General features: G+C 43.9%; 1 protein-coding gene and 1 pseudogene across 3 annotated transcripts in view; one reads left to right on the top strand and one right to left on the bottom strand.

Annotated features, from left to right (window-relative positions):
• Window positions 1-5,946: 5,946 nt before the first annotated feature.
• LOC123587134 lies at window positions 5,947-6,127 on the bottom strand (annotated as a pseudogene).
• Window positions 6,128-20,097: 13,970 nt separating this feature from the next.
• PRRX1 (paired related homeobox 1) overlaps window positions 20,098-26,344 on the top strand; it is an 80,937-nt gene continuing 74,690 nt past the window's right edge. For all 3 annotated transcript variants that reach the window (XM_045452964.1, XM_045452965.1, XM_045452963.1), the window contains exon 1: window positions 20,098-23,582. In XM_045452964.1, the coding sequence (XP_045308920.1) occupies window positions 23,342-23,582 (241 nt within the window). In that variant the 5' untranslated portion in view covers window positions 20,098-23,341. The remainder of the gene's footprint in view (window positions 23,583-26,344) is intronic.

Here is a 26,344-nt window from a genome sequence, read left to right as displayed (position 1 = left end):
TTAACACCAAAAAACAAATAATCTAATTAAAAATGGACAGAAAACATGAACAGACATTTCTGCAAAGAAGACATTTGGATGACCAACCAACGCATCAGCATCAAAAGATGCTCAACGTCCCTCATCATCAGGGAAATGGAAATCAAAACCACAATGAGATATCACCTCACACCTTGCAGAATGGCTAAAACCAACAACACAAGAAATAAGTGTTGGCTAGCGTGTGGGAATGCAATTGGTGTAACCACGGTGGAAAACAGTATGGAGGTGCCTCAAAAAGTTAAAAATAAAACTACCCTATGATTCAGTAATTGCACTACTATTTACTCCCAAAATACAGAAACACTAATTCAAAGGGATATATGCACCTCGATGTTTATAGCATCATTATTTACAATAGCCAAATTATGGAAGCTGCCCAAGTATCCATCGATAGATGAATGGATAAAGAATGTGATATTATATTCAATGAATGTACTATTCAGCCATAAAAACAACCATAAAATTTTTTATTCAACCATAAAAAACAACGAAATCTTGCCATTTGTGATGACATGAATGAAGCAAGAGAGTATATTCTAAGCGAAACAACTCAAAGAAGGACAAACGTGAAATGATTTCACTCATATGTGGAATTGAAGAAACAAAACAAATGAGGAAAGCCAGAGAGAGAGAGAGAGAGAGAGAGAGAGAGAGAATGGCAAACCAAGAAACAGAATCTTAACTGTAGAGAACAAACTGATGGTTACCAGAGGGGAGGTGAGTGGGAGGATGGGTGAAATAGGTGAGAGGCATTAAGGAGGACACTTGTGATGAGCACTGGGGTGATGTATGGAATTGTTGAATCACTATATTGTTCACCTGAAACTAATATAACACTGTATGTAAACTATCGTGGAATTAAAAGTTAAACATAACAAAAAAAACCCTCCTACCTTGTGAACATCATCCCAAACTAGTGTACTCCAATGACTTCATTATTTTAATAGCTGCATAGTATTTAATAAATTTATAATGTATTTAATCATTATCCTATTACTTAGTTCTTTTCACATTTTTCCATTATAAAAAATACTTTTATGAATATTCTTGTATATACATTGCTGTGCTCCTGCCTGATTATGTTTTAGAAATTTATTCCTGGGGCGCCTGGGTGGCGCAGTCGGTTAAGCGTCCGACTTCAGCCAGGTCACGATCTCGCCGTCCGTGAGTTCGAGCCCCGCGTCGGGCTCTGGGCTGATGGCTCAGAGCCTGGAGCCTGTTTCCGATTCTGTGTCTCCCTCTCTCTCTGCCCCTCCCCCGTTCATGCTCTGTCTCTCTCTGTTCCAAAAATAAATAAACGTTGAAAAAAAATTAAAAAAAAAAAAAAAGAAATTTATTCCTAAAAGCTGAATTTATTATATCAAAGCATACATTTTTTGATACAATTTGCCAGAATACACTTTAGAAAATTGGACTTGTATCTTTGTTCTAGCTTAACTCTAAAATAATTTTGGAAATTGAAAAAAAAGTAACTATTGTTGCAACTACATTAAATTTACTGATTTATTCAGGACTCGTCAACATTTTTAATTTATTTTTTTAATTTTTAAAAGATTTTTAATGTTTATCTTTGAGAGAGAGAGAGAGAGTGAGCACGAGTGCGGGAGGGTCAGAGAGAGAGACACACAGAATCTGAAGCAGGCTCCAGGCTCTGAGCTGTCAGCACAGAGTCCCCCATGGGGCCCAAACTCAGGAACCACGAGATCATGACCTGAGCCAAAGTCAGATGCTTAACTGACTGAGCCACCCAGCGTCCCCCCAGGACTAATCAACATTTTTAACATATTGAGTATTTTCATCTGGAGATGTGCTATGTTTCTCCTCTTCAAAGCAAGTCTCCTTTGATTTCCTTCAAGAGTGGATTATAGTTGGCCTTTTGTAAGTCCTATACATGTCTTTTTCATTTTGTCATTAGGCATTTGACATTTTATTACCATTATGATTAGGGTATTTTATTTAATATTGTATATTGTATCTGACTATACTTGAAATGTGGGAAAACTATGGAACTTTTAAATTTTAATTTATAACTCAAAACAGTATTGAACTCATTGGTTCTAAGGGTTTTTTTCTGTTGATTTTCTCAGGCTATTCAGGTGGACAATCATATCATTTTATAACACTTGATAAGTGTGCTTCCTCTTTCCAACATTACACAGTTCTCTTATTTAATTGTGTTAGCTGGCATTTCTTGGACAATCCTACACAACCTTTGTGATCATAGGCTCTTTTCATTATTCCTGACTTTCTGTAGAGTTACATCATCATAAGACATGATATTGTTCAATTATTTTAAGCTGTGTATCTTATCATGCTAAAAAGTTACTCTCTAATCTTATTTTTAAAGCTTTTATGAGAATAGATGTTGAATTTTATTAACTGCCTCTTCAGCATCTCTTCTGATGCTTTTCTTTCGATGAATGATAGTAATACATATCCTAATATCAAACCACTCATTTCTTCTTAGAACAAATCCTGCTTAGTCATTATAGCTTAGTCTTTTAAGAAATATTTTAGGTTGTTTGGGAAATTGGTGAGTCCTTTGGTTTTTGCACTTCTCTATAAAATTTTGGTATCAGAATTTTGTTAGCTATCAAAAGAAAAAAAAATAAATTGGGAATATTCCCTCTTTCTCTATGTTCTAGAACAATTTAAAAAGCCCAGAATTATTTGTTCCCTGAATGTTTGGATAAATGCATCCATAAAATTACTTGGCTCCAGTGTCTTTTGAAGGGACAATTATTTAACAAATGTCTTTATTTATTCCATGAATTTTGATCCAGTAAATATTTTTACCATTTCTAGGGGCGGTACATTTTATTTTCATTTTCCTGAAACACTTTGCTTATTTACTTTCAAGTTATAGGATAACATTATAGGATGTATTCTCTTACAATGCTTTTACATTTTTTAATCAATGATTATAAGTTCCTTCTATCGTTCTTTATTTCTTAAATAACTTATATAATTAATATTATATATATATCTGGCACATAGAATATGTTCCTTGATAATAATGTTCCTATTATTACTACTTTATTAAATAGTGTATTCATTATTTTAGTTTTTACTTTTTCTTAGGATTTGGCAAAAATAAAACATTATGAAGTTGAAGTTGTCTTTGTTTCTTGTTCCATGATAATTTTTCTCCTTTTCACAGAGGCAATCATCATCATGAATTTGATATGACTGTCAATTCCACACCTTTAAATTTACAAGTCTACAAATTCATGAATAATATACATATACATAACATAACATACATAAAATAATACAGTATTATTTTATGCTTTAAATTTTTTTTTAACGTTTATTTATTTTTGAGACAGAGAGAGATAGAGCATGAACGGGTCAGAGAGAGGAGACACAGAATCTGAAATAGGCTCCAGGCTCTGAGCAGTCAGCACAGAGCCCGACGCGGGCCTCGAACTCCGGACCGCGAGATCATGACCTGAGCCGAAGTCAGCCGCTTAACTGACTGAGCCACCCAGGCGCCCCTCTTTTATGCTTTTAAAGCACTTATTAAAGTAGTTATAATACTACCATACCGATGTATACTTCTGCATCTTTTATATTCAATTTTCAAAAACTATACTAATGGACCTATATAGATTGATTGATATATTGATACATCTGGATATGGAGAGCTCATTTGTTTTTAGCTGCTGCATGGTATTTTGTCATGTGACTAAACCAGCGTTTATTTAATCCCTTCATTTATTAATATTTCCATCCTCTTATTTTTTAGTCTTTAGGTATAATCTACTCTTTTAAACTGAAGTATAATTGACTCATAACACTGTATATAGTTTTAAGCATAAAACATAATGGTTTGATATAGGTATATGTATTGTGAAATGATTAAAATAAATTTAGTTAACATCCGTCACCACACTTAGTTACATTTTTTTTCTTCTGATGAGAACTTTAAAAATCCACTCTCTCTTTCAAATATAAAATTTAATATTGTTAACTATGGTCACCATGATACCTTACCTGCCCTGGACTTACTTATCTTGTTAGTGCAATTTACTTTAAGTGTGTCTTTTGTTGGTATCATAGTGCTGGATTTGTCCTTTAAATATTGTCTGACCAATTTGGACTTTTAATAATTAATTTAAATCTGTTTGTAATATTTTGAGTATTGATATACTTGATTTTGTGTTTTATATTTACCATGCTTCTCTCTATACTCCCCCCCCCCTTTTTTTTTGCTTTCTATTGATTTTATTGAATTTTTTAAATTCTTTATTTTCCTCTAGTGGTTTTGGAATTATACATTCCATTTATGTTCTTTTAGTGGTTAACCTCAAATCTGTAACATTAATTTAATTTAATTTAATTTAATTTAATTTAATAGTTTAAAGTTTAATCATTATCTATATCTTCCTATTAAACAGTCTAAAAAACCTTAGAATGATTTAACTCCACGCTCTTATTTTCCATGTAATTTTTGCCTAGATTTTTGGTCAAGCTTGATTTTTAATTATAACAATTTAGTGATTATTTTTATATTTACTCATAATAAAATCACAAACATCAAAAATGAGCAAACCAACTTGAGGGAAGGCACTGGATGCATAAGTGGGAATTTTTTTGCCTTAACGAAAGATAATAATCTAAAAGAGATTAAATAAATATGTTCAGAGTATTTCAAAAAATAAAAGATGTGTTAGAAGTCATTGGGCAAGAATAGGACAGAATGGAAAAGAATCAATTAATGTAGGCAGTCATTGAAATAAAATAACTCAGATAGGTTGAACAACAAACCAGACCCTGCTCAAGAAAGAGGTCAAGAACTGGAAAATAGGGGGTGCCTGGGTGGCTCAGTCGGTTAAGCATCTGACTTTGATTCAGGTCATGATCTCATGGTTCCTGAGTTCAAGCCCTGCATCAGGCTCTGTGCTGACGGCTTGGAGCCTGGAGTCTGCTTCAGATTCTGTGTCTCCCTCTCTCTCTGCCCCTCCCCTGCTCATGCTCTGTCTCTCTCTGTCTCAAAAATAAATAAAACGTTTTAATAAAAAAATAAAAAATTAAAATTAAAAAAAAAAAGAATTGGAAAATAGGTCTGAGGAAGTCAAGTTTCTCAAAACACCATACCGAGAGACAGAGACAATATAGGATAGAGAAGTTAGGAACATGAAGGATGTAATCACCAATTCTGATATATGTTGCTTAAAAAAATTCCAGACAGAGGGCACAGAGAGAATGGGAGAGAGCCAATTATGGTAGAGATAAGAACTAAAAAATTTTCCAGAATTGAAAAAAGACATGAAAAGGAACATATCAAATCCTTAGCAGGAGCTTAAAAGAAGCTCACACATATTCAAACAGTTGTGAAATTTTTAACAATTACAGCAAAGAGAGAGGATCAAGGCACCAGAGGAAAACTCAGTGTAAGTTATTTTTCAGGAGCCTCCTTCAGGGTCTCCTTTCTGACTCAGTCATTCCTTTCATTGGTTTGGCGTTTGCCTACTCAACTTGCCATGTTTACCAGGAGTCTATATAACTTTCTAAATATTTTATAATTCTAGTTTTCATTATGCTTAGGTTCATGTATTTTTACAAATTTAAAATGTTAATTTTCTGCGGCGCCTGGATAGCTCAGTCGGTTGAGCATCCAGCCCTTGATTTCGGCTCAGGTCATGATCTCATGTTCCTGCGATTGAGCCCCATGTAGGGTTCCACACTGAAAGCACAGATCCTGCTTGGAATTCTCTCTCTGCCCCTCCCATGCTCTTGTGATGCATGCTTGTACACACTCTTTCAAATAAGTAAATAAATAAATAAAATTTTAATAAAGATTAGTTTTAATTGTCATAATTTATGTTATACTTTTATAAATGTAATTTTTAATTATATTGTCTTATTGTCAAAAAGGATCTGTTCTATTTCTGCTTTTCTATGAGTTTCTGTTTGGCATAAACGATAGTAATAAATGGCACCTGATTGTGATAACTACAGCCAGTCCAACTCTTGTTTGTTCACTCAATCACAGAAGCCAATGGAATATTCTTTGACTGTTTTATTAAACTGATAAGAACAGATACTACACTTGATCTTAGCCATAAGGCTGAGAAGCAATCTTTGACTGTTTTATATAATAGCATATAACATATTATAAAACTACAAATATGTAATCTATTTTAAATTTCAGAAGATGTATAAATATACATAATATATAATAAATATGAAAATGTGAAGCTTTCTTGTTATATTTCCATGAATGTAGCTTTCTAGTTATTTAGCGATATCCATCTACTGGAGATACCAAACAGGAACAGCAAAGAAAGAGGTGATATTCAATCACTGGCTACCCAAAATGGGATTTTTGAGTAATCTTTACGACAATATTCTTAGAAGCCAAGCATTGTAGAGGGAGCAAAATAAACCTCTAACTTTTTCTACTCTTTAAAAATCATCAAGGGCCAGGAAAGGTTGACCTGAGCATCAAATTCCCACGGGTAGAGAGAATTCAGAAGACACATGTCCTTTCCATATAGGAAAGTGAAAAATCCCACCTTCTGGAGTAAGAGATCGTGGGAAAAAAAAAAAAAAAGAAAAGAAAAGAAAAAAGAGATGGGAGGAAGTAAATGGTCAGAATCCGTTTCTCAGGCATTCTCCCATAGAGATTCCCCCCCCCCCCCCCCCCATCGCTCCAACTCCAAGGGCTTTTCTATTTCCTATTTGGAACTTCAGGAAGAGATGACCTCACAGAGTTTTATCCTGTATCAAGAAAAAACAAACAAACAAAACATGGAAAGGCTTGGTTTGCTTATGAGGCCTGAGTTAGCCCTCTGAAGGAAGACTCCCTCAATTCCTTAAGTGTATAGAAGAGACCCAGAGGTTCACATGCCAATGGTGTGGACGATGGGGGGTAAGGAAAGTAAATGAGTTGAACCATTGCACCTGTATGGTATTGTTGTGGCAAGTGATGAGGAGACTTGTAAAAAGGATCCCAGTGCTGGAGAGCTGAACCCACGGGCTGAAAACTGAGACAGGTGTGCTGGATTGCACCAAAGTGTGGCTTAGGAAGCCATGGTGAATATTGGCCTACCCATCTAAGACCAAGAAATCATACTTTCATCAATAATACCTGCAAAAGGGAAGCCAGGAATTGGTCCCAACCAGAAGCCTTGTCACAGAAGACCTAGAAATAAAAACGGGACTTATTTATGGATTGTGGATCTTATTTGTGGGTCTTAGGATCTCTCTCCTCTTTGAGATTTGAAGCCCCTCCCTGATGTGCTCAGACGCTATCCTAGAAGAAAGCCAGGGGGATGGAAAGCAAGTGGAAAGATTGAGTATCAACATCCCCAAAGAGACTGAGTTATCTTTAAGAGACTATTTGCTCCCCAGGAGTCTGAGATACCATTAAATGTTGAATTTAAGTTTTTCTTTTGGCCCTGCTGGATGAAGGGCGGGGGACAGAGGGGTGGACTAGGGAAATAGATAGATTTTATAAATTAAATAAATTACTTTTTTATTTGAAAACTATAGTTTTCAGAGGTGCCTGGGTGGCTCAGTCAGTTAAGAGTCTGACTCTTGATTTTGGCTCAGATCATCCTCTCATGGTCACGGGAGGGAGCCCTGCATTGGACTCTGTGCTGGGCATGGAATCTAGTTAAGATTCTCTCTCCTGCACTTGACCTCTGCCCCTCCCCACTCATTCTCTTTCTCTCTCTTTCTCTCTCTCTCTGAAAGAAAGAAAGAAAGAAAGAAAGAAAGAAAGAAAGAAAGAAGAAAATAAAGAGAAAAATATAGTGTCCAATCATCAACTTTGCCACACGAATAAGTTTTTAATTATGTGTTTATATCTTCTGTTTGATAGTGAGCACACTGTAGGCAGACCAGTTTTTTTGTTTATCTGTTTATTTTAATCCTCAGTGTTAGTAGGCACTCAACACATGCTGAGTGAGTGAGTGAATGAATGCATATTCAATGCAGAAAGGCCTGAGAAAGTGTTTTAAAAGTACCTATTTTGTTGGCGAGGATTGAGATAGGCATGAAAGGTACAATGAAGACAGACATCTTATCGGGAAGTGAAGGTCAGTTCTGGGTGAAGAGGTGAATAGACTCTGCAGATATAGCAAAATCAAGCCTTGCAAAAGTCACTGTGTTGAATTCTATCAAACCTTTAATCTCAAATGCCATGAAAAGCAATATGAGCGAAGAAGAAGGCTGGAATCTTCACTTAATGTGCTGCCTGACTCTCTATACTTTTTATTTGATTTTCAATAAAGGTCTCTTTGTTCTCATACATGAGTAATGGGTTCAAGGTTTTTATTAGTACTCTTGCTACAGCGGGGTGCAGGAGCTGAAATTCTTCTTCAACCTATGGAAGTGCAGATTCATTTTTCAATGAGACTGTTATCTTCAGAAAGAACATATTTCACCAACACAGTCCAAGGTCATGATAACACGTCCTTCCTACTATCTAAGGACAGGAGTCTGAGTCCCGGCAACTGAGGAACATGGGTATGACGATACTCTTCCCAATGTGACACGACAAAGGAATCTTTCATTAGACACCAAAGATTGGAACCTTTCAAACAAGAGCTGAGTAAAACGGTAAAAAGAAAAAATAACCTAAGTACAAATATCCTTTGATTTATAGACTATCTAAGCATACGTTTTGTCATTCTGAATGCTGCTGTACAACTTTTCTCTTTACTCCATTCCCAGGAGAAGAAAGCAAAGACAAGGTCCAAAGTGCTTGATGATAACCCTGTTTGGGGATATGGACCCTTTGGTGAGATAAGCAAATGAATTGAGGGCTTCTTCCTCATGATATATCTAGGTTTTTTTTCTTATTACTGCTATAGTATCTCACGAGGGTCAAGTGAGAGTAGAGGCCAAGGGATGGGAAATAGGTACTCTTAGGGCTAAATTTGTACTAAAACTTACATTTACAGTTTCAGACCATTGAATTGACACTCCTTTAAATCACTGCTACACACGCCAACATGATACAACATTTATCAAGGGAGTTACCAGCAGGCACCTGACCATGGTCAGAGTCAACCAGATTCTAATCATGGCTGAGTGACCTCTCCTGCCCTGGAAAATGATTTAACCTTGGCAAAAAGGATAGTAAAACCTACTTTCTGGGATTATTGTGAGGCTTAGCTGAGGTAATGGATATAAACACTCAGCACAGTATTTGGCACGTAGTAAGTATTCATCTAATGATAGCAATTATTACTATTACTGCAGGTCCAAAGTTATGATATCGAGATCAATGTGAACACTCATATAGCTGGAGAAACTCTCATGGCCTGTATGTTCCAGATATCTGATTTCAATGCTATATACTTAGTATATCACTTAATTAAACACACAAAAATATAGTTAAGATCCTGCTAAATGTCAGAAGGCAATTTGAAAAATATTTGATGCTTGTTAGACCAAGTAATATTCAGTTTTAAGTATTGTTTTTTACATGTTTCTACTCATCCTTACAGAAATTCTCGGTCAAAGACAAATGATAGATAAATGACACCCATTGGGCCTCCAATTTCTTCCTTGAATTATAGTTTCTGTGGAAATGTAACAAGGTATGTCTTCAGCTTGGGAAGCAGAATATGAAGGGAAGCAACTTTTTAAAAAAATAAACAAACAAAATCTGTTCTTTGTGCCTGGCGTTTTTTTACCAACATGATCTCTGTAAGACTCATTCATATTGATGCATGTAACAGCAGGTAATATTCAATTATATAAACCTAACACTATTTATTGATAACACCATTGAATATTTGGGTTATTTGCAGTTTGAATCTGTTGCAAAGAGTATTGCTTGTTTAAGAGTGTGTTTTTTAATTCGTCAATTTTCCAGTTTTCTTCTGTTGTTGAATTTTAATTTCATCCCATTGTGGCTGGAGAAAAGGATTCGTATACCTGTCTTTTCAGATCTATTGAGACCTAATTTGTGGCTTACATATGGTCCAACCTGGAAAATGCGCTATGCACATTTGAAAAGAAAGCAAGTGCTTTTGTGGTTGAGTAGAGTGTTCTGTAATGTCTGTTAGATTTAGCTGCTCTCTGATGTTGTTGAAGACCTCCATCTACTGAGAGTTAAGTATTAAAATCTTTTATTATTATAGAGCTATTTCTCCCTTTAATTCTGTCAGTTTCTTCCTATATTTTGCTGGTCTGTCATCAGGTCCACAGTGTTCATAATTGTTATATATTCTTGCTGTATTGAAACTTTTATTAATATATAGTGTTTTTTATCCTTTTAACCTGTGTTGATATAAAGACCATTTTGGCTAATATTCCTCTAGCCACTTTTGCTCTCTTTTGGTTACTATTTGCTAAAGGAACCAATTTCCATTCTCTCACTTTCAGTCTGTTTGTGTCTTCGGATTTAAAGTGAGTCTCTTGTGGGGCGCCTGGGTGGCTCAGTTGGTTGAGCATCTGACTCGATTTCTGCTCAGATCATGATCCCAGGGTCATGGGATTGAGCCCCCAGTCGGGCTTCACGCTGGTCATGGAGCCTGCTCAAGATTCTCTCTCCCTGTGCCCCCTCTCTGCTGCTCACGTGCTCTCTCAAATTAAAAAAAAAAAAAAATTCTCCTGTAGACAGCATATGGTTAGATCACGCACTTTAGCTTTTTCACCAATCTCTGTCTTTTGTTTGATTGGAGAGCTTAATCCATTTACTGATAAGGAAGGACTTCTGTCATTTTGTTATTCATTTTCTTTAGACCCTACAGCATTTTGTCCCTCATTTCTTGCATTACTATCTTTTTTTTGTGTTTAGTTGATTTTTTTTTGTAGTAAAACATTTAAATTTATTTCTCATATCCTTTGTATATATTCTATAGCTATTTTCTTTGTGGTGACGATGGGGATCACACTGAACATCCTAAAGTTATAGCACTCTAATTTGAATTTATAGCAGATTAACTTCAGTTACACACACACACTCCGCTCCTTGACAGCTCTGTCCCTACCTCTCTAGTTGTGGATGTCACAAAATTAGATCGTTTACATTGTGAGTCCCCAAACCTAAACAAATAATTCTTTTGAATGCATTAGTCTCTTAAACTATATATAAAACATGTAGAGTTACAAACCAAAGTTACAGTGATACTAGCTTTTAGACAATAATTTTTTAAGTTGATTTATTTAAGAGAAAGAGAAAGAGAGAGAAAGAAAGAGAGAGAGAATCCCAAGCAGTCTCTGCAGTGTGAGCATGGAGCTTGATGTGGGGCTCAAACCCATGAACTGTGAAATCATGAGCTGGAATCAGGAGTCAGATGCTTAGCCAACTGAGCCACCCAGGCATCCCTAGACAATAATTTTTTTTTTTTTTGAGACTAAGAGACATTAGTCTCTTAAACAATGTAGAACAGAAAAAGTGAAATTGCAAATAATACTAGCTTCCATTTAACTTTATATATATAATTTTTTTTTCCTTTAAATGGCTTCAGTTTACTGTCTAGTTTCCTTTCATTTCACCTTGCAGGATTCCTGTGAGCATTTCTGGTAAAGCAGCTCTAGTTGTAATGAACTCCCTCAGCTTTTACTTGTCTGGAAATGTCTTAATTTCTCCCTCACTTTTGAAGGACAGCTTTACCAGATATAGGATCCGTGGTTGGCAGGTTTTTTGTTTTTTATTTTTCCTTCAGGTGCTTTGGATATATTGACCCTCTGCCTTCTGGCCTCTAAAGCTGCTGATGAAAAAATCTGCTGATCATTGTAGTGAGGCTCCCTTGCACGTGATTAGTTGCTTCTCTTGGGCTGCTTCCAGATGATCTCTTTATCGTCGGCTTTTGAAAGTTTGATTATAACGTGTCCTGGAGTGAGTCTCTTTGAGTTCATCTTATTTGCACAGTGTTGAGCTTCTTAGGTGTTTCTATTCATGTCTTTCCTCAAATATGGGAAGTTTTCGGCCATTATTTCTCCAGAAAATGTTCCCTGTGCCCCCTTCTCTTCTCCTAGAACTCGTATAACATGTAAAGGGCCTGCTCGATAGCACCCCACAGGGCACTTAGACTGTATTCACTTTGCTTCTATACTTTTTCTTTCTGGTCACATGTGATAATTTTCACCTTCCTACCTTTAGATTTGTGGGTTTTTTCCTCTGCTGGCTCAAATCTGCTTTTGAATTCCTCTAGTGAAGTTTTCATTTTAGGTATTGTGCTTTTCGGCTCCAGAATTTCTTTTTGGCTCCTTTTTATGTTTTCTATCTCTTTGTTAATGTTTCCAGTGTGCTCATATATCTTTTTTTTTTTTCTTTTAACTTTCTCCACATCTTTCTGTAAGTCTTTGAACATCCTCAAGGCAATGATGGTTTTAATGGCTTTTCTAGCAGATCTTCTATCAAATCTTTTTCAGGAACATTTTGTGTTCATCTATTTTTTTACTTTGAACAGGCCTTACTTTCTTGTTTCTTTGTATGCCTTGTGACTTTTTGTTGAAAGCCAGACCTTCGAATCTAATTAATTGGTAATCCTGGAAATCAGATTCTTCCCCTTTCCCAAGGTTTCAGTTATTGCTTTTGTGTATTGTTTTTTTTATTGTTGCAGGCTCTCTGTTCACGGATCAGCCTGAGGTGCAAACTTAAGATCTTCTCAGGTCTTTCTTGAGCTTGCACCTTTCCTTGGGCATACATGGTCACTTTCTAATTTTCCCCACATAGGCAGCTGCTTTTGAATGTCCTCGTCTTTAAAAACTGTCTATCTCCCAAATGGGGAAAAAGAAAAATGAAGGGGGAGAAAGGGCACTGGCCACTTAAAACCCCTAGAAATCACTTTAGTTTGAGGGGAGGGGGCTTGCAACAATGCGGGGAGTGGAAAAATAATTGCCACCCGCCCTCTTTGTCTGCACCTCTGTGATCAGAAGCCACAACCAGCAATTAGAGCACAAATCCCTGATATTGGAGGATAGGGTCCAATAAACTGTGTGTAGCTGCTCTGGGAACATGTGCACAGCTTCCTGCCATGGGGCTGAGAAACTGACTGAAATTAACCTCAATTTACCATCCAAGCCTTACCCCTGGAAGTTTCAAGCCTTTAATAGACTCTGGAGTTTTAAATTAATTATATTAGACAGATTCTGCCAGTGCAATTGTTGCCTAGGTGGAGAGACAGTTTCTGGTGTTTCTGACTCCTCCAGTCTCCCAGAATCCTCTCTGCTTCCCAGTATTTATTTCCCTCCATGCCTCAGTCTAGATATTTTCTTCTGGTCTATTTTTCAGCTCATTAATTCTCTTTGGAACTGTGTCAAATATCCAGTTAAACTTATTTACTGGGCTTTCAAGTTCAGTCATCTTTTTCAGTGCTAGAAATTCTATTTAGTTTTTACAATTCTAGTGGTGCAATTCTCATCTTATATGTTCCTTTGGTTATATGAATTATTAATGTTTTTAATTTAAAGATTTATTTTTTTAATGTGTTTATTTATTTATTTTGAGAGAGAGAGTGCTAGCAGGGGTGAGGGGCAGAGAAAGAGGGAGAGAGAATCTTAAGCAGGCCCCATGCTCAGCACAGCGCCCAATGTGGGGCTCGATCCCACGACTGTGAGATCATGACCTGAGCTGAAATCAAGAGTCGGGCACTTAACTGACTCAACTACGCAGGGGCCCCTTAATTATTAATCAAAATTTTAAGTCCATGCCTGCTTTCCCTAATACCTGGGCCACCTACTTCTGTTGTACGTGTCGTTTCTCTTGGTCTTGTCTCTTAATATGTCTGGTTTTGCTTCTCTGTTTTAGGATCAAATGCTGGACATTTTGTATGAAAATTACGGTGACTCTGGATGTGATATTTCTTCATAGAGGATTCAACCTATCTTAAAGGACAACAGAGAGGCAAATCAGCTCAATTCATTTTGTGACTGAACTCAATGTTGGTAAGAGTCAGCCTACATCTAATTTGTTTTCTTTCTTAGGATATAGTTATCTAGATCTCCTAACAGAGAGCCTGAAGTGTTTCTCATGGATTCTCCTTGGTATGCCATGAACTTCAATTGTGGTCTTCTTGGCCCTTGTCAGGTTGCCAGAATCTCTGATCTGCTTTTTATTCACATTGCCTCTTAACCTTTGGCCTTGTGCAGCTTAACTGGCAACTACCTCGGGGCGGGGGGCGGGGTGGGGGAGAACGATTGTGAATATTGGTCTCATTTGTCTCAGTCTCCCTCTTTTATGAAATCTCAACAATCCCGGATTCACATGTATCTTCCTTTAAGGTCATACAATTGATAAAGCTCTGCCCGGACTCAAGTCCTTCCCTCTTGTTGCTCTATGCCAAAAGGTGGCAGAGAACCCAAGGATAAAGAGAGAATGGATCAAGTTTGGTTTACCACAGAAAGCATTCTTTCTGGAACATGATTACTTCCATGAGCCAACCACTGAGTTCTGGTTGCCTTAGAAGCCCTCTGATATTTAAGGTGAAGACGACATAAGTAGTTCAGATTTTTCCAGTTGCTCTCCGAGGGAACAATGTTGGTCTGCTACAAACTACCATGTCATAGCCCAAAGTGGAAATGCTGAACTATTGTTGAGTATTTACTATTTGCCAGGCACTCTGATGGATCCTTACCTGTGTTGGCTCACATTTTTTCAGCAGTTCTTTGAAATGCTGAAGCTCGGACAGACTAAGTAACTTGCTCAAAATTTTTGAGAGGCAGAACCAAGGAACGTACCTCCACAGCCTCTAAAGCTCTACTCTCTCTGTCACGCTAGGCTCAAAATAGCCTGTCTGGTAATGGCTAAAGATTAGTGGTCATTTGGTCCAAAAACAACATAAAATTGGATATCCGAGATTCTGTGTACTAATTTTTAATGGAGAAACTAAGATACCTGACAAATTAGAGCGCTCAATAAACCACACCCTTCAAATTTTGAAGGAAATGATTCAGACTTCTGGCTTAAAGAGCAGAAGATACAAGAAAAATTTCAGAAAGAGGAAAGGATCAAAAGGTGAGTGTTTTTGTTTTGTATGTTTTAAATATGTTCTGGTGTTTTAAATATGAAGCTGGACACCAGGTTCCTGAAAAGCAAAGATATGTATTGTGTAAGAGAGGTGAATAGTGACTTTAAGTGAATGGGTCCTGAGCTGCAAAGCGTTGAAATAATACATTATTTCAGACTTTAAAATTCAAAAATTCATAAATCCCGCTCTATCAATTCTTCCTTCTGTAGTGATGAAAATGAGAAAAGAGTGTCAGGAAAATGTGAGAACTAGAGGTATTGGTAGCTACAGCTGGCCTTATCTACAGTCATATCTTTTATATTAAGTTCTTCACACACCTGCTATCTCACGGTACCCTTTCGAGGTGAGCCAGGAAAAAAAAAAATGTCGCCGAAATGTGTTGCTACTGTTTACTGTAAACTTAAAATAAGGCATGATAAAAAAAAAAAATAGATATGATAAAAAATAGAAAAAAAAGAAGATAATACATATACACCTAACCTAACAAGTGTAACTGGCCAATAGAAGACACAGCCAGTTTGTTTACGTATGGGCCACTGTTAGAGGCAGAGGGGACAATGGGAGAGGAGAAGAGAGAGCCCCGTCTGGGAGTAGGGGTTTGTGCAAGGGCTCCAAAGAAGAAAGCAGGTGGAGAATGGGCCGTGCTTGGCTCCAGATTTATGAAAGCAGCAAGCCAAAGAAGGTTATCCAAAGCGGCACACCCACTGGGTATGCTATAAATAAGCACTCAAGTCAGCTGAAGGGCCTTACGGGTTTCAAATCAGCCAAACTTAGCCGGGCCCAAAGCGTTTTGTACCTATCCTGTAAGAGTCCACCTCACTTTTGCTTGGCTTAGAAACAGAGCTCCAGGGCCCAGCAGTTGGGGAGCCCGCAGAGGCAGCAAGCCAGCCTGGGACCTCAGCTCAGATGTCTTGTGCGGGGCCAAGAATCCAGCGAGCACGCAGGTTCTCTGGTTCTCAGAGTGTGATACAAAAAACCAGCAGGCTTTAGCTGTTCTGGCGCAGGAATGAAGGGTCAGCAATGGTTTCCCTGGCAGCGCTGTGTGCTGCTGCTTGCCTAGAACCCTTCCCGGTTTTCAGCTTCTTAGTCACATGCGTATGCCTGTCCTTAAAGGATTTTTCTAAAATAAGAAGATAGCAGGAATTTAGCCTCCTGTTTCTCAGTGGTGCCCGGAGCTACCTGAAGCCCCGGCCATCTGAGCCTAAGGGAAAGAGCAGAGGAAGGAAATTCACATTTGTCGAATAACGACTATGGTAAGGCACTTTGCTTTTGTTTTCTTAATGTTCCCAACAGCCATGTGTGGTCCCTCTGAATTCACCTGGTGAGAAGGGCTTGAGTTCCTCAGGAGAGAGAAGGTAGAGTACCTGCACATTCATATTTCCTCCGAGGGCATTTGGCAAGGCATCCTGACGAGTTGTTATGTTTTATGTCACGTGAACACTCTATAATAACCATAGAGCTATGCATTCGCACGTAATGTCGCCTGTTCGTTCGCTCCAGTATGACTTAGTCTTCAGTACCAATGCAACAATCACTTGGTGACTATTTGGTGACAGATTTGATGCCAGCTAGATAAAATAGGCCGACCTTAGCGACTGCCTGGATAAGCCAGAGTTGGTGTCAAAGAGGCAGGAATTTGGGGTAATTCCTTGGTTTCCTACTGGGGAAAGAGGAGAAGCATGGAACGATTAGGTCAGTTTAGTTTTGGACATGTTGAGTTTAAGGTTCCGGAATGAATGAATGAATGAATGTCAGCAAGAAGACAGCAATTTTTTCTTTCAGGGCTGACTATATGCTGAGCACTGTGTTAAATTGCTTGCATACATTCTCATTTAATGCTTGCAAATATATGCCGGTAGGGGCCATGATTAGCCCTATTGGAAAGATGAGTAAACTGAGGCGTAGAGAATTAAGTAACTTGCTCAGTTTGCCCCAGGTGACAGTCAGTAGATGAGAAAGCTTAAGATTTAGATATTAGACTCACTGTCAAACAAGAGGCAGCTAGCACATGAAAATCTATGAGATCTTATAGTAACAACGTGTTTAATGGAAAGGACAGTGAAGACAAAAGGCAGGACTCCGGAGAATATTAATATTTAAGGAGTAAGCTAAAGCAAAGGAGTGCTCTGTGAAGACCAAGAAGTGCTCAGAGAAGCAGAGGGCCAGGAGAAGAAATTTCAAAACGAGAGTGTTCGATACTGTCAATTACAGGTGAGGCACTTAACAAACTGAGGTCTGAGAATATTCATTGCACTTGCCAATGTGATTACAGATTACAGATATCTTTTTAAAAATTTTTTAATGTGTATTTATTTTGGAGAGAGAGAGAGAGAGAGAGAGAGAGAGAGAGAGTGAGTGGGGGAGGGGCAGAGAGAGAGAGAGAGAGTGCCTGCAGGCTCTAGTGTGGGAGACAGAGACCCCAAAGCAGCCTCCAGGCTCTGAGCTGTCAGCACAGAGCCCCACTCAGGGCTCGGACTCATGAACTGAGATCATGACCTGAGCGGAAGTCAGATGCTCAATCAACTGAGCCACCCAGGTGCCCCCAGATTACAGATATCTTTAGCTGAAGCTGGCCCAATGGTGCATGCAAAGTTAGTATCCAGTGGTGAAATGGCCCCGGGGAATGTATTGGGTCTCCCAGCCTGGAGTAGGATGGACACATTATCCATCTTATGGGTATGTGTTTTTAGTCCTATTTTGGAAATGTGTTTTTAGTCCTATTTTCTTTCATTCTTGCAAAATTTCAATATAATTCAATAGGGCTATTGGATGGAGGTGGGTGTGGGTAAAGAGCATTCACCCAATGCATGGGATGTTCCTAAAATGCCACGTATGGTTATAAGAACCAGAATTGGGAGGGCAAAGGAGAGTTTCTTTCAAATCTGGCAGAGAGCCTTCTTCTCAGAAACATTAAAATATGACACCCCTGTGGAATCGATCTTGCATCTCATTTTCTTCCCCTGTTTCATCGCCTATGAATATATAATATATTAGATTGTCAACCAGGAGCAGGAGAACATTTCTACCCCCAAAGCGTATTATTTGCATGAGGGTGGTATTGTCTTGTTTATGTGTCCTGGGACCTGTGACCTGTCACATGTGATTATCACGTCAGCTTATTAACACATCAGGGAGTGCAACTCCTGGTTCCCACCTCAGGGGGAGAAATGCTTAGGGTGGGGGACATTCTGCTAACCAGATGAGGCAGTGTTCTGCCAGTTCCCCGTGCCAGGGAAACCCTGGACAGTGATCAGTACCAAACCTGCCTATGAATAGGACCACCCAAGGGCACGTGGCTAGAAACCAAACCTCCTTCCTACCATGGTCTGATCTCTCGTCATGTTTCCTTGCTAGTCCCAGCTTTGCTCCCACTTGCTTATGGAGGAATCCAGAAACAGGAGTTAGTTTTCAAACAGGGCGGGGCAGAAGGAAGGGTTGCAAAGGCGCGCTCAGATGCTGGAAGGATCATGTGGAAGAGGTTCTGTTTAGCTGCATCACCCAGCGCTTCAGAATTTTAATAAAGATTGATGGATGGATGGAAGTCAAAGTGAAAGCCAAGGAAAGATCTACACATGTTCAGAGATTGTGAGTTCGAAATGCTCTCCTTCCAAGTCTTCCCAAAAGGAAATCACAGGGGGAAAGCAAAGTAGTGATTAAGGAACTAAACAGGCCACAGCGTTCTCTGGGGCCTTCTAAATTCCCAGGCCAGGCCTGCTGCCTGCTTGCTGAGATGGGCATGTGCTCCCGGCCACAGCTTCCCTTCTTCTGACATCTTTCTGCCAGATGGTCCTTCTTGAATTCTAGAGGTGCGTGGCCCTTCTGATTCCTGCAACCTGAGCCCAGAGAACTTTGATCCACCAATTTTCCCCTCCCTCCACCCCTCTAGTGAACAAGGCCTGGCGCCTGGACAGCAAGGGGAGGCCAGGCTGCGACCTTGGGTGCTCTGGAAAGGCATTCTCCTGCCCACCTCTGTGTGCCTAAAAGAGAGCACCTGGCCGCGCAGGCTCTGAGGGTCCCAGAGAGCCTTCTCCGGCCTGGCCGGCTGGCGGCACGAACCCGTGCTTTTCACCATTTTACTTGGGCGAACTGCGCTCTCCAGTCAGTCTTGAGTCTCCCTGTAGGGTTATCCCGATGGCTTTTAATTAAGATCCGGCAAATCCAGAATCTCAGCAAATGACAAATGTATGTAAACATAATCAGGATGTGGATCCAATCCACTAGCAATTGTTAATAGAAAAAAAAAGGGGGGGGGGAGAAAAAAACTAAAAAGGTGTAAACAAGTAAAAAAATATATCAATTCTGCAGGGTCTATGCCTCGGGGATTTGCTTTCTTGGGGATCCTGCCCGCTCCTTCTTCTAGCCCACCCTGCAGCCCCGACTCCCTGCGGTGATTTGGGGCAGAGGCTGGGGGATTCTGGGGCTTGACCCCTGCAACGGCGGCCTACGGGATGCCCTGGGAAGGAGCTGCCTTCGGGAGGGCTGAAGAGCTCCGCGAGCCTTCTCCTCTCCCGCGGCCTCCTCCGCAGGATTCCAGAAAAAGCGCTCTGGGTCTGCGAGACGGGGACCCTGCCTCCTGCCTGGAATCCCTGTCCCAACACTGGCATCTCTCTTTCCCAAGTTCCAGTTTCTGGACCCTGCACCCACTCCCTCACCAAGGTCCTCAAAGGCCACCCCAGTTGCTGGAGCAGGGCTCCCAGATTCGGGCCTCCGGAGCCCCTGCAGGGGCCGCTTCGCCAGCGCTGAGCGAGCCCCACGCAGGCGGCGGTATTCGAGCTCTCACTCCCGGAGACATTTTAGGGAAATGTTGTGCATCGAAACTTCTATATAATATAACATATATACACACATACACATATTTAGTCGGCAAATGTTAAGCAAATGTGTCTGATGTTTTTGTGGAAGCCGTTAGCATCCTCGTTGGTAGTGGTAGGACTGGTTGACATTATTACACGAATGACAAGTGGATGATGTTAAGGGAGTGCCTGATCCCTCCCGAGAACACGGGGGAGTAGAAGTGGAGACTTCCGACTCTGTTTCCAACGGCCCATCCCTGATCTCCCCCGTCGCTACCTCTCGGTCGGTAACCAGACCGCCCGACCGCATACCAGGGACAAGGCAACTTTCTCCGAAGGGCGATCTTCCTCGACTGACAGATCGCTGGGTCGGTCTCCAGGGGCAGCAGCACGTTCCGGGGGGCCGTCAGAAGCCCCACGGCCTCTTACCCAGCCCTTTGTCCCAAAGGGCAGTTCGGTCAGTGTCAGGACGGAAAGAAACGTGAAATTCAACTGTAAATGAGGGCGGAGAAGGCGGGAGAGGCCCGGGCCCGTTCCGGGTCTGAGCAGGCTAGGGGAGAGCGGGGGAGGCTGCCCCCGGCTGCGGGAACAAACCCAGCAGTGCCTCGCGCTCGGCGTGCGGGGAAGGGGGAGACGGCCCCTCGGCCTTTCCCCCTAAGCTCATCCAGCAGGACGTCTGGGGGAAACCTCTGCGCGATCGAGTCGCGTCCGTTCGAGCGAGCGGGTGGCAGTGCCACGTGAGGCGCTCGGCCTGGGCTCCCAGAGGCTGCAGTGCTGGAAATCCCCGCGGAGGGCGTCCGGCGCGGCGCCCGCACTCGGTGCGGGCCCACCCGGGTGCGCGTCCGCCTCCCACCGGCGTCCCGCTAGCCCCGCCGCGCCGCTCGCACGGGCCCAGACGCGGACAGATGTTTACTGCTTGGAGCCCCGACCGCTGGGGAGACGCAGCGACCCGCGCGGCGCACCGCGCGGCGCTGGCGGGGCTTTGGGCTCCCGGTCGGGGGTGCGCGCGGGCCGGTTTGGGGCGGGGGAGGGCGACGGGATGGAAATAGGAGGGGGCAGTGGGTGGACTAATGATGAAAAAGTCTCCTCCATCCCGGCTCCTTAATTAAATGCATGGAAAGAACCGAGGCGAGCACATCTGGTTTCAATCTGCAGCCCTTTGATGGCATCAAATGTTCTTTTCCCAGATCAGGGCTGGGAGTTCTGGGCTAACTATGGCCGTTTGGAGCCCAGAAAGCATTTACACACACTCGGACCCCTCTTTCTCTCCAGTAGAGCCTCTCGGCTATAGGAGGAGGAAAAAAAAAAGGGGGGGGGGGAGTCTAGTAATCAAGGCAGTGGGAAAGTGTGTGTGTGTGTGTGTGTGTATTTGAAGAACATAAAATGCCACAAATAAGCACTTAATATTTTACTTACTCGTCATATAGTAACTCATTTCTAATGAGACTATTAAAGCTGTTACCAAATTCCAACAGGTCATGAAAAAAATCCCTCAGCACCTCTCTGTTCCTTGTCAAGTCAGGGCTCAGCAGACAGACGGCAGAGCATTATCCGTAGACTTGGGGGTTCCTCTATCCCTCCGCGTCCTTCCTCTTACCCCCCCCCCGCCCCCCGCCCCCTGCCCCCCGCCGCCCGCCCAGGCACCCGGGCCGGACCCTGAACTAAGCAGGAGCCTCGCCCGGCCGGCCGCTCGCTCCAGGAGTGCCCCTGCCTTCCGAGCATCTGGGCAACGCGACCCTCCCGGCTTAGCGTCGTCGCCTAGGGAAGCGACCTTGGCCGCACCAAAGAGGTTACGAAATTGGCCAGGGTGGGGGGAGGCGAGAGCAATTATGCTACACTCGCAGAGTCCTTTCCTCCGGCTAAATAAATATGTAAATTTCCCACTGCCCTGGCCCCGGGATTCCTAGCGGCGAGAGACTCGAACCGATTCGGCGCCTTCTAGATCTCCCCTAACCTGCCTTTGGTTCGCGGAAAAAGCGTGGGAGAGCCTCCCACTATTATCGCTCCTGTTAGTTTATTACATTATTTAAGAGGCTGTCTCTACGGAGCCAAACGTAGCTTTAATTTGCTTGCTCTCTCCTTCATTCTCTCTCAGACACTCCCCCACCCCCACTCCCAAAAACTGTTAGAACTGCAGGAAACGCTAAAAAAAAAAAAAAAAAAAAAAAAAAAAAGGCAGAGAGAGAGAAGAAAATTTGATTGAGATAGTTGTGGATTTTTTTCCAACAAGTTTCCCCGCAGCTGTTATCAAAACATGCAAATGAGCTTTTCCAACAAGATCTTAAACAAATCTGGAGGAGTTAATGCCCAAGCAAAATAATCAGTCCGTTTGAAGTGACTGTGGGTTTCAGTTTGTCTTTCCTCCCCGTGATACTATTGCAGGGGAATGATAATTAGACCTTTACTTAAAAAATCCAAAGGGGCTCTCTCGCTTTCTCTTCCCTCCCTTTTCGCTCCCTCCTCCCTCTCTGGCTCCCTCCCTCTCTCTTTCTCTCTTGCTCAGATGTTGGCAAAGGGGGTTTTCTTAATCAGACTGTTTTTTGGTCCGAGGGAAAGGAGGAAGAAGGAGATTGTGATGGAGAAAGGGGGTCTGTAAAACGTCAGGCACCGCACAAAGGCTTTGCCACGTAATTACAGGCTCCTATTAAGTCGAGATCTGCCCTCCCAGGGGTCTCCAATTTTCTTGTATTCCCTACAAAGCCTCCTCTGCATGCCAGTTTGTGCCTTTTGAAGTGCCAGAGAGCTTCTTGATCCAACTGAGAAGGAAAAAGGAGCTCAGCAAGAAGAGGGGGAGAGAGAGAAGGGAAAGGGGGGAAACCCACCGCCACCCTCCTTCGGACTCTTGAAGCCCTTTTTTTTCTTCTTACGAAAAGTAAAGTGAGAATCCTGCTCTCCAATACATCTGCAAGACATCACCCTCTCCTCCTGAAACTTTAGTCACTCCTGAGAATCCACAGGAGTGCAGAGAGGGGGAACACGTTTTCTTGAAGATGTTTTAAAGCTGGAACAAGCCTTCTTCTGTTGGTGCTTGAACTCTTGCCTGGGAATAACTTTTTTAACCTTGAAAAAAAAACCCACTTTGATTCTTCTCTCCCACCCCTTCTTCTCTCTTCTTCTGTTTGCCTAACTCCCCCGCCCTGCTGGCCTCCCCTTTCCTTTCTCCCCCTTATTATTATTTTTAGTGTGTGCGTGTGGACGCTTTTGGAGAGCTGGAAGGAATTTTTTTCTCCTGACTTGAACATAGGGTGACTTTTTAATTTTATTTTTTGGTGTGGATTATCTCCTTGGACCGCGCCGGACTTGGCCTCAGGAAAGCAACCGAGGCTGTCGAAGGCTGTTGGTGCAGAACTCTGCTCCGCAGAAGGGGGTCCCCCGCCCTCTTTCCAATTTTTTTTTTTTTTTTTTGTCCTTCCCCTCCTTCTCTCTCTCTCTCTCTCTCTCTCTCTCACTCTCTCTCCACTCCCCCCTCTCTCTTCCCCACTCGGCTCCTCTCCCCCCTCGCGCCCACAGCGTTTGGTGTTGATTCGAGCGGGAAGAGGGGGGTGGGTGGGATCGGAGGGGGAGACCATGACCTCCAGCTACGGGCACGTTCTGGAGCGGCAACCGGCGCTGGGCGGCCGCTTGGACAGCCCGGGCAACCTCGACACCCTGCAGGCGAAAAAGAACTTCTCTGTCAGTCACCTGCTAGACCTGGAGGAAGCCGGGGACATGGTGGCGGCGCAGGCGGACGAGAGCGTGGGCGAGGCCGGCCGGAGCCTACTGGAGTCGCCGGGACTCACCAGCGGCAGCGACACCCCGCAGCAGGACAGTGAGTGAGGGGCGCATGCCCGCGGGAGTGTGTGTCCGGGACGGGGTGGAGGTGGGGGGTTGGGGATGCTGGGGGGTCCCGGCCGGGCGCCTGCAGCCCGCCAGGGCCAGGGGAGAGAGGGGGCGAGGAGAGGTGGTGGCAGTGGCCGGAGGAAGGGCCGGTCACAGACGGGGAGGAAAGGAGGGCTCTGACGAGGGCGTAGCCCAGGCGGCCGCTGCAGGGAGAGGCCCCGAGGTCGGGGTCGGGGACTCTGCCCGCCGCCGACTGTCTCTGAAACCCACTGGGCCGCCCCTCAGTCCGGGGCGCGCGCGGCGACGCGGGGCAACCGGGCTGGCTGGGCAAGGGTCCCCGAGGGGTGTAAAGGCAGGGAGCCTGCCCTGTTCGGGAAGGCGGAAGGTTAAAGGCGCCGAGCTGGGTCGGGGGGGGGGGGGGGCTCCTCCCTGGTCGCGAGCGGCTCCTCCCTGGTCGCGAGCGCGGGTTCGGAGGCAGGCGGGGCAGAGGAGGAGGAGGGCACGGCGCACAGCGGCGACACCCGCGCGGCCCCCGCGCGCGGGGCTCCCGAGGCCGGGCGTGCGGGAGGGGCCGCTTGGAGCGCCCAGCCCCAGCGGCCCAGCCGCTCTCTGTGCCCGGCGGTGGCCACCCTCCACCTGCGGTTGGGTTCGAGACCCCCGGCGGTATCAAAAGCCTGTGCCTGGGGAAGACTCGGCGAAGCAGAGGGAGTGTCCTTTGGGGTGAAACCCGAGCTCCCGGCCCGCACGGTCCCGCACCCGAGAGATGCGCAGCAGAAGCGCGGGCCCCAAAGCCGAGCCTAGTGTCACACTCGAGGAGCTCTCCCTATTGGCCCTAAGACCTCGAGAAAAGTCCCCGTACAGTCTCCCTTCCCCATCCTTCCCTACTGATATACCGCGTCTCCGTGGATATGTCGCTGGCCTCATTAACCATGCCTTAAAAGGTGACCCCAAATGTATCCCTACGTTCTGGGGTCTGTAACAGACCTGTCACCTGGCTCATCCCAGGTGACATGGGGCTTGATATTTCCTTTTTGAGATTTCAAGGGTCTCAACTTGGCTGGAAGTTTTTAAATGAAGCTAATTCCTTTCCGTGTCATTATTTATTTGGTCTTCAAATTGGGAACCTGTAGACACAGGAGACCCGCCGGCATTCCATGATTTAAAAAAAAAAAAAAAAAGCCAATATCAGACTCTCGGGAAATAGACAAAGCAAACAGGACCCAGAGACAGCTGGAAGCAAGGCCCGGGCAAAGGGCTGCAAAGAAGCAGGCAGCAGGGGAAGCCCCTTGCTCGGGCAGGCCGCCTGCCCCTCGCCCAGCTTCCTGGGTCCAGGCCTAGGATCCCCTCCGCGTTTTTCAGCCCAAATCGAACTGGGGTCGATCCACCCTACGTATTCCCAGAGGCAGAGGGCGACGGGGAGTTCAGGCTGATGGAAATGTGGCCTGCTCTGTTACTACAGAAAGAAGGCCAGCTCTGAGGAATGAAGACCCGGTGTCCCCAAGTCCCGGGCAATGGCTGGGCACAGCGGCGGAGGCTCTCTTGAAGATATTGGAGCCTGGAAGGGGTGGAAGGGAGGGGGGTTGCTCGCGCTGCACGCGTCCGCAGCAGGAGTTAATTGCTGGCGTACACACTTGGAGCTCCGAGAGAATGCGCGGCGGAATGTGATTGTTTTTTAAACGTTTCGCTAGGGAAAATTTAAATATGCAAAGCACAGGGAGACTAGGCTACCGAATCGCCCAGCTTCTCTGATTCCGCACCTTCCGCGGTTGTCCTTTCGCCCTGGTTCATTATTAATCGCCACATTTATCGCTGTTCGGAGAACTGGAGGCTGGAGCCACAACCGAAAACACGGTCGTGAAGAAACGGCTGCGTGAAAAGACCAGGATGGGGCGGGCGAGACCAACCAGTGTGGCTTTACCCCTAAAACAAGCAGAGGGATGTGAAAAGCAGGCCCAAGGCCGGTGGTCACAGCGAGTCCGGGGCCCGCGTCGGCCTCGATGGGCTCCGGATACAAGAGGGCTGGAGGGCTGCCGAGGGAACGCCACGAGAAGGGAGCTCGGGTTCCTGGTGGCCTCCTGGTGCGAATGGAACGACTCTGGACTGTGGAGGCCGCCTGGGAAACGCCTGAGGTGTAGGTGGTGCGCGGTGGTGGCTCCTGTGAGACCCAGACCTGGCGTGGCCAGAGGTCGCGCTGCGCACGTGGCGTCCGCCGTGGTGCGGGAGGACACAAAAAGGGCAGCGGGCGAAGTTGGGGACCGTGTGTCCGGAGGGAAGGGGATGCGAACTTCGGGAACCCGCCCCCTTGATTCTTGAACGCATCTCTGAGTTTCAAGGAGTAAGACAGGCCTGGTGGGGAGTGGGCCCCGGAGAGGAAACTGAGGCTCGGGTGCCAGCCAAAGAGAGGATGTTTAAGGAAGGATGGTGGACAGACGGTTCTGGAAGAAGGTAGCAGAAATGCAGACCGCGCTGATGGGGACAAAGTGACCGACACTTGGGGCTAAGAAAGTAGCAGAGAAACACAACAAGGCCTGGCTTTCTGGAGATGACTGGGGCCTATTCTTCCAACAAATAGTTGTTGCTCTTAGAAGCCCTGTTTCCTCAACCTCCTCACTCATCTCTGAGATGAGAATAGGAAGGTCTGGTGAGTGGGGTGATAGTGTTCAGGAGGACCCTTGTCCTCAGTCCTGGGTCCGCCATCAGGGGTCTCGAAGGAAGCTGTCGTGAGCTGCTCGAGTCGGGCCCCCCACTGGG

Source organism: Leopardus geoffroyi, chromosome C3, assembly GCF_018350155.1.
Source record: "Leopardus geoffroyi isolate Oge1 chromosome C3, O.geoffroyi_Oge1_pat1.0, whole genome shotgun sequence".
NCBI lineage: Eukaryota > Metazoa > Chordata > Mammalia > Carnivora > Felidae > Leopardus > Leopardus geoffroyi.
The sequence above is the reverse complement of the archived record's forward strand: the minus strand, read 5'-3'. Positions and strand labels throughout refer to the sequence as shown.